The sequence below is a fragment of the Papaver somniferum genome, chromosome 9 (genome assembly GCF_003573695.1).
Source record: "Papaver somniferum cultivar HN1 chromosome 9, ASM357369v1, whole genome shotgun sequence".
Taxonomy (NCBI): Eukaryota; Viridiplantae; Streptophyta; class Magnoliopsida; order Ranunculales; family Papaveraceae; genus Papaver; species Papaver somniferum.
The window spans coordinates 9,774,499-9,782,767 of NC_039366.1; the positions used below are offsets into that span (position 1 = coordinate 9,774,499).

An 8,269-nucleotide genomic window follows, 5' to 3' on the forward strand; every position below is an offset into this window, starting at 1 on the left:
CAAATGTTTATGGGTTTTATCTGGTTGTGAATTTTGTCAGAACAGTTTGGTTTGCTTTTTCGTTATCTATGCGGCTAAACTATAATCGTAATAGGGACATTTGAAACAGATTGCAGTGATCTTTTATCTTTAGTAATGTTATGTCTAAGAGCAGGCACTTTAAGTGTTTTTTTTTTTTTTTTGGCTATAATAGTAGAGACTTGTGGCTAAGCCAACAGGAAAAGAAAACCCAAATACTATGGCGTCTAGATTTTTACCTGGAAGAAGAATGGAAACTTAAAATAGTGCATATAATAATTATGGCTCATAAAACCAAATTTATAGACATTCTCCGAATTAAACGAACTATAAAAATTAATTGTATGGTATAACTGAATGTTAAAAACAACATAAGTATAAAGAAAGAGCTGGGCTATTAAAAGTAAAGCTAAAGCGAATTCATCATCTAGTGGGAATCCGAGATGAGCTTCTGTGCAGCAGCATTGTCTGGGAGTGCTGGAATAGCTCCTTTCCTAGTTGTACAAATTGCGCCGCAAGCATTAGCCATCTTAAGAGCTTCTCTCAGTCTGCTTTCGTCTTCCAGAATTGATGAATCTTTGGCAGCAGAGCAAAGTACTGAACCAACAAAAGCATCACCAGCTCCTGTAGTATCCACTGTGTTCACCGAGAATCCTCCCACAGCTCCTCTGAAGTTCTTGGTGAAGTATCTGCACCCTTTCTCCCCATCAGTTACTAACAGCAACTTTAAACCGTCATACCAGAGTGACAAAACGTTCTTCTCATCTTCCGCATCTCCTTGGGTTAAAATTTTTACCTCGTCGTCGCTTACCTTGATAATATCAGCGCTATTCCATATGCTCTTGATACCTTCACGGCAAGCTTCAGCAGAAGGCCAGAGTGGTTCCCTTACGTTAGGATCATAAGAAAGTAAAGCGCCAGCCTCCCTAGCAGCTTTCATGGCAGCCATGTGAGCCGAACGACAAGGTTCGGTGATCAAGCTAATAGAGCCATAATGAAAAATTTTAGCCTGTTTGATCAAACCCATGTTAAGATCGGATTCTTCCAACATCATGTCAGCACTCGGGTTTCTGTAAAACATAAACTCCCTTTCACCATCTTTCTTCAACGTTACAAAAGCAAGTGCTGTTCTTGCGTCCTTATCAAAGCAAACACCTTCGCTGTTCACTCCATTCTCTTTCAACACATCAACCAACATATGTCCAAATTCATCTTCTCCAAACTTTCCGATGAATGCAGAAGAACCGCCAAGCTTAGTAATGGCGCAAGCTACATTAGCAGGAGCACCACCGGGAGCCTTGAGAAAGCCAGCTGATTCAGCTAGTGATACACCCGATTCGTTTGGCACGAAATCAATTAACATCTCACCAAAACACACAATCTCTGATGATGACTTCGACATGTTTATTCTAAGATTACTGAATAATAAGAGAATTGCTAGAGAAAAGACAAGAAAAATCAAAACGACTAAAGATGATATGGTCAGAGGATGGGTTTGGGGGTGTATTTATAGTGATAAAACATGATCCGAGTTAGATAACAATTAGAATTACTATGTAACTGATGCCACCATTCCTAATAGGTTTCTATTAGGAACGTAAGCAATACTAGTAATCCCACTAGCATTATAGTTCCTTACCCTTTTCTTTTCTTTTTTCATTGTTCTAGACTGATATGGACAATACGACCTTACTTGAACAGGATCTGTGCCTCTGTATCCTTGAGATCTAGACCGATATGGGTTTCATCTATCCTTCCTATAAAAGAGCAACAGCACCAACCCATCATCATAACAATTAATACTACCTCTTCTTTGATTTCCGCTATTGATTTTTTTCTTCCTCACGATTCCGAGTCTTCCAGGGAGATATAAACACAATGGAAAATTCTGTAGGATTGATGACCGTTTTTGCTGAAAGCATGGTTCATGTTGCTATACAAGCTCATAAGTGTCTTCTCTCTGATTTCATTAAAAAAATTGAATTACAGTTAGGAACTGCAACTGCTGGTAAGTTTCTGTCCAATAAATTTTGTGTTTCCTTTAGAATGTGAAATTAGATGTTGAAGTTCTTAATACTTTTAACAGGAGTTGGAAGGATCACTTACGCTTGTTCACACTCTGAAATCCAATCGACACATAGCATTCTTAAGAAATACGGGTGTTCGAAAGTTCAACAAAAGAAGAAAGTCCGTTTTGCAGATGATGTAGTCGAGCCATCGTCGACTAATAAAGAATATCGAAGGCAACGGATGTAGTCGAGCCATCGTGCAATACTTAATAGTGCCTAACGATAAACCTTGATCAAGAATTGGAAAATAATACTCCATATCAGAAATACTTTCAGCTTTTGTCTAATGCTTCTTTTTTAACCACTGTAGAAAAAAACTTTTTCAAATTTGTATGCAAGTTAGATAATAGGGTATTAAATGTTGATCAGGAGTATTGAGAGGATATAGATGCCTGCTAAAGATCATGTTAATCCTATTAGTATATCTCATCATTGGGAATCTCTCGTGCCAGGAATTTCTTGGGATCTTTGTTTCTATCGCTAAATAAGCCCTACACAACGGTGCCGTGATTTTAATATTCAAGTTTGGGTGAAGAAGCATTACAATATGACTGAATCACGGACAAAAATTTTCACTACCACCAGGCTTCCAGAAATTGGAAACGCTGTAGGCCATGTAAAATTATATCGGTGAAGTTGGATCGTAGCAAATATGAACTTAATAAGATTAATCATCACAAGTGCAATTAAATTAGAAATTGAAACCATATGTTCTAAGACTGAGAATAAACAACAAACCAAATTCCAGTTCTTAAATCCAAAAATTTTATCCCTTTCGAAACTTCCAAAATCTTTATCCTTTTCAAAACTTAAATGTAAAACTTTTGGAGAAAATGAGCTTTTAATGTTTTGATTTTATAGTCTTGGTGGGAATGGAAATTGGAACCCTTGGGTCTCTAAGAGCTCTTACTCGTTTTTTACGAGTGAATGAAACAGGTCCTTTAGTCCCACATTGGTATAATTAGAGAGGAGATCCACTATATAGCTAATCCTTTATGGATAGGTAGTAAAACAATGTGGTTGGAACGGGTGGGGCGAAATATTTTTATTTCCACTAAGGCTTGGGCTCAAGTCTCGGGCTCGTGCCACCGCCGTGGCCAGGTCAACCAAGACATTCCTTTTTTGAAAAAAAATTTCCTTTGAATTATTTCCTAAAAGAATCTAAATTAAATTAAATTTTGCCATTAATTATGTGCATGGAAGTTATGGCGAGAATATTTTTTTAATGTCGACATTATTTTCTTTTCGTTTTTTCCTTATGTCGGCATTATGTGCATGGAAGTTATGGCGAGAATATTTTCATTTATGTGTATGGCTGTTTTATTACCATTTTGAAAAAATCTTGAATTATTTCGATTTTATTTTTATCTTTAATTCTGATTTATTCTCTCATTCATTCGCTCTTAATGCACAATCAATTCGACCTCTCTCTTCTCCCCTATATAAAACACTCGAGTTCTTCATTTCAATTTGTGTCCAGAAGAGCTATTATCCTCTTCTTTTCGTCTCTCTCCCTCTGTGTGGTTTTTTCTTTCTTTGTGCCGTTGTTGTTGAGTTCGTAGGAGTGGGCAAGTACTGTAGTGCTAACAGTGCTTGCATCGGGCAGTTTTATCCTGGATACAACTTGACCACAGGGTATAGGCATCACTCATTATTGAGGCGTACCGGTCAACTACTGTGTTAAGGACAGCGTGTTGAACACGTTACTCTGTCCTCTGTTTGCTGTCGACATTTTGAGTGTTTATTTAATCTTTTCAGAAAATCAGTTCTAACATTTTCTTTGAGTTTTATTGTTACAGTTGCAACAATCTTAACATAATGTTTATTTCTGTCTGTAACAATGGGTAAGAACGATGTTGAAAAGCCAGCAAAATTTTCTGGGAAAGATTTCAAAAGATGGCAGTCGAAGATGTTATTTTTTCTGAGTTATCATGAGTTAGATGATTATGTTTTGGTTCCTTTTGATGAGGGTTTTAAGGATATGGGACGTGAACTTGAATTGGAAGATTGGGTTAGGCAGAACTATATGGCCAAAAATCATATTCTGAACTGTTTAGAAGATGCTCTGTATGACTTTTACATTGCAAAAGAGAACTTTAATGCTTTTGATTTATGGGCTGCTTTGGAGGCAAAATACCAAGCTGAAACTTCCGGAAGTATAAAATGGTGAATGACAAATCTGTGGTTGATCAATTCCTTGAACTCCAGCAAATTATGAATGAAATTCTTGCGGAAGGTATGGTGATTGATGAAACTTTTCAAGTGTCTAATGTTATCGAGAAATTGCCTACTTCCTGGTCCGAGTACAAGAAGAAACTGAGACATGAAACTGCTGAATTTGTTATGGTTGATTTCGGTAAGAAGATTCAAGTTGAAGAATTACTGTGCTCCAAAGAAAAAAACGTATCTTCTGCAAGGGACATGTCTAACAAAGCTCATGTGACTGAACACAAAGGTTCAAATGCTAAAAAGAACCGAAACAACTCCAAGAAACCTCCAGGAAAGAAAGGTATGTTTCAGAAACCTAAATCTAGCATTAATAAAATTAAGGGTGATTGTTATGCTTGCGAAGATCCCTGCCATATGGCGGTTCACTGTAGAAAACGGAAGGACCTTAAAAAGAAAAATAATGCTAATTTGGTTGAAAACAACAAAGATGAATTTTCTGGCACGTTATCTGAAGTCAATCTGGTAACAAATGTGAGAGACTGGTGGGTAGACTCTGGTTCTACCAAACATGTCTGTGGAAATAGAGATATGTTCACCTCCTATAATAAGGTAGGGGAAGGAGAAAAACTCTATATGGGTTACTCATCTGCAGCTGCGGTTGTAGGAAAAGGCAAAGTTGGGCTCAAAATCTTTTCTGGCAAGACTCTCACATTGAATGAAGTTCTTCATGTTCAAGACATCTGCAAAAATCTTGTTTCTTGTACTGTTTTAGATGATAAGGCTTTTAAAATTGTAATAGAATTTGGGAAATGTGTTGTAACTAAGGGTAAGGATTATGTGGGGCAGGGTTATAAGACTGAGGGTCTGTATAAGCTTAATGTAAACTCTGCTGTTATGAATAAAAATGATTCTTCTGCTTATGTTTGTGAGTCTTTGGATGGTTCGTATGGTATACTTGGACATGTTAATTATAAGTTAATGCATAAATTAGCCGATGTAGGCTGCATACCCAAATTCAGTTTGGAAAAGGAACACAAATGTGAAATATGCGTAGAATCAAAGTATGCTAGAAAACCTTTTAGCAAAAATGTTCATAGAAATTCTAAACCCTTAGAATAATTCACTCAGACCTAGTTGACATGAAGTCGGTTCAAACTAGAGGTGGTAAGAAATGGTTTATTACTTTTATAGACGACTGTACGAGGTATTGTCATATATATTTGCTTAGAGGTAAGGATGATAACTTAGAAGCCTTTAAGAGATTTAAACAAGAAGTTGAAAACCAAATGAATAATACCATTAAAACCATTAGGTCTGACCGTGGTGGTGAGTACATAGTTCCGATAGGAAATTTCTATGTAGAACATGGCATAATACACGAGGTTACCCCTCCTTATTCACCTCAATCGAATGGTGTAGCTGAACGTAAAAACCGTACCCTTAAGGAGATGATGAATGCCATGTTAATTAGTTCAGGATTACCTTCGAACTTGTGGGGGAAAGCTGTCCTCTCATCCTGCTATATCCTGAATAGAGTACCCTTTAAAGGATCAGATAAAACTCCATATGAATTGTGGAAAGGTAGACAACCTTCTTTTGCATACTTCAAAGTGTGGGGGTGTTTGGCTAAGGTTCAGATCCCTAAACCTAAAGCAACCAAGATAGGACCCAAAACTGTTGACTGTGTCTTCATATGGTATCCTGAGAGTACTCCTGCATATAGATTTATGGTTGTGAGTTCTGATATTTCTGAAATTGGTGTGAATACTATTATGGAGTCTAGAGATGCACTGTTTTTTGAAAAAATTTTCCCATTAAAATCCGACTCTCGTAAGAGAGGTTTTGATCCCCTATACGTCCCTTCAACCAGTCAGACTTTACCTTTAGAGGAAGATGAAGTAGAAACTGATCCTAGGAGAAGTAAAAGGGCTAGAACCAAAACCTCCTTTGGACCTGACTTCGTAACACTAGCAGAGTCTGATCTTCAGACTTATAGAGAAGCCATGACTTCACCGGAAGCTCCACGGTGGAAACAGTATAGTATTAATGAAATGGAATTCATCAAAGAGAATGATACATGGGATTTAGTAGATTTACCTCCAGGGTGCAAGGCCATAGGATGTAAATGGATATTCAGTATGAAACGTAACATATATGGAACTATTCAAAAATACAAGGCTAGGTTAGTAGTTAAAGGCTACAAACAAAAAGAAGGTGTAGATTTCTTTGATACTTACTCACCCGTTACGAGAATTACTTCCATTAGGATGTTAATTGCTATAGATGCGGTTCATAACCTAGAGATACATCAAATGGATGTAAAAACATCTTTTCTACATGGTGAATTAGATGAAGAAATTTACATGGAGCAACCTGAGGGCTTTGTAGTGAAAGGTTGTGAGAACAAAGTTTGTAAACTGAAAAAATCTTTGTATGGATTGAAACAAGCACCTAAACAATGGCATGAAAAATTTGATCATGTAATGTTTTCTAGTGGTTTTAAAATCAATGAATCTGACAAGTGTATCTACACTGAACTTGTAAATGATGCATGTGTGATTGTATGCTTGTATGTTGATGATATGCTTATACTTGGTACAAACATGGATGTAATTAATTCCACTAAGATCATGTTAAATCAGAACTTTGACATGAAAGAATTAGGCCCCGCAGATGTAATCTTAGGGATGAAAATTAGAAGAAATTCTAACGGTTATAGTCTTAATCAATTCATTATGCTGAATCTGTGCTTAGAAAATTCAATCATTTTGATTGTAAACCTGCTCATACTCCATATGATCCTTGTGGTAGACTCACAAAGAATAAGGGTAATGGAGTGTCACAACTTGAATACTCACGAGTTACAGGAAGTCTAATGTATTTGATGAACTGTACTAGGCCAAACATTGCTTATGCTGTGAGTAGGTTAAGTAGGTATACTTGTAATCCAGGGAAGGAACATTGGAATGCACTTTTTAGAGTGTTGAGGTATTTGAAATACACTTTGACTTTTTGTTTGAATTATGAAGGGTACCCTGCCGTCCTTGAGGGATTTTGTGATGCAAACTGGATATCGGGCACAGAGGAGTCCAAGTCTACGAGTGGATATGTTTTCACTCTAGCAGGTGGGGCTGTTTCTTGGAAGAGTTCCAAACAGACCTGCATAGCTCGATCCACTATGGAATCTGAGTTTATTGCGTTAGATAAAGCAGGAGAGGAAGCCGCTTGGCTAACATGCTTTTTAGAAGACATTCCTTTCTGGCATAGGCATGTGCCACCTATATCTATACATTGTGATAATCAAGCTTCCATAGCTAAAGCTAAAAACAACTATTATAATGGGAAGTCTATACATATTCATAGAAGACACGATACCCTGAAAGTAATAATCTCTAAAGGCGTTATTTCCATTGAATGGTTAAGGTCCAAGGAGAATATCGCGGACCCTTTGACGAAAGGTTTGTCCAAAGAGATAGTTAGTAATGCATCGAGGGGGATGGGGCTTAGGCTCATTAAATAAACTTGCCATGAAGGATACTCAAACTTGCTGACTGGAGATCCCAAGATCAAGGTTTTGAATGAGACAACTAATTTGTGGCGAGTCAAGGTAAACATTATCAGAGAATTTCATTCGCTGCCCCTTCCCTATGGTGTAGACGTGATATTGTGACTGCATGTAAAGGATGACTTTTAACTAAGTCTTAATGAGTTATATAGTTTCAATTTAGGATTGAACTGGGATGTAGCAGTAAACACTCTTTATGGAACTCACCTATCTGAATGTGGAAGTGGGTCGCTTCCTATGAGAATAGAGCTGATTCTCTAGAGCATTCTGAGAAACAGGATTTGTCTAGAGCCAAAAAGGACACAACGACACGAACTTGACAGCACCTAGAGAGATATCACGCGTAGTTATTATCGCGGATTACACCAAACGATGGCAGTTCAAGACATCGCGTTCACTGTCCATCAAGTAGTCCCGGAAATTTCTCACTCAGCAAAGGTTCAAGACC

General features: G+C 37.4%; 2 protein-coding genes across 2 annotated transcripts; both read right to left on the reverse strand.

The window, feature by feature from the left end:
• Positions 1-445: 445 nt before the first annotated feature.
• LOC113311330 (fructokinase-2) lies at positions 446-967 on the reverse strand. Its single transcript, XM_026560168.1, has 2 exons — positions 830-967; positions 446-742 (listed from the first exon to the last, which is right to left on the reverse strand). Exons 1-2 carry the CDS (start codon positions 965-967, stop codon positions 446-448), a joined length of 435 nt encoding a protein of 144 aa, XP_026415953.1.
• A 26-nt stretch (positions 968-993) lies between these two features.
• LOC113311332 (probable fructokinase-5) lies at positions 994-1,420 on the reverse strand. Its single transcript, XM_026560169.1, has 2 exons — positions 1,042-1,420; positions 994-998 (listed from the first exon to the last, which is right to left on the reverse strand). Exons 1-2 carry the CDS (start codon positions 1,418-1,420, stop codon positions 994-996), a joined length of 384 nt encoding a protein of 127 aa, XP_026415954.1.
• Between the last annotated feature and the right edge of the window lie 6,849 nt (positions 1,421-8,269).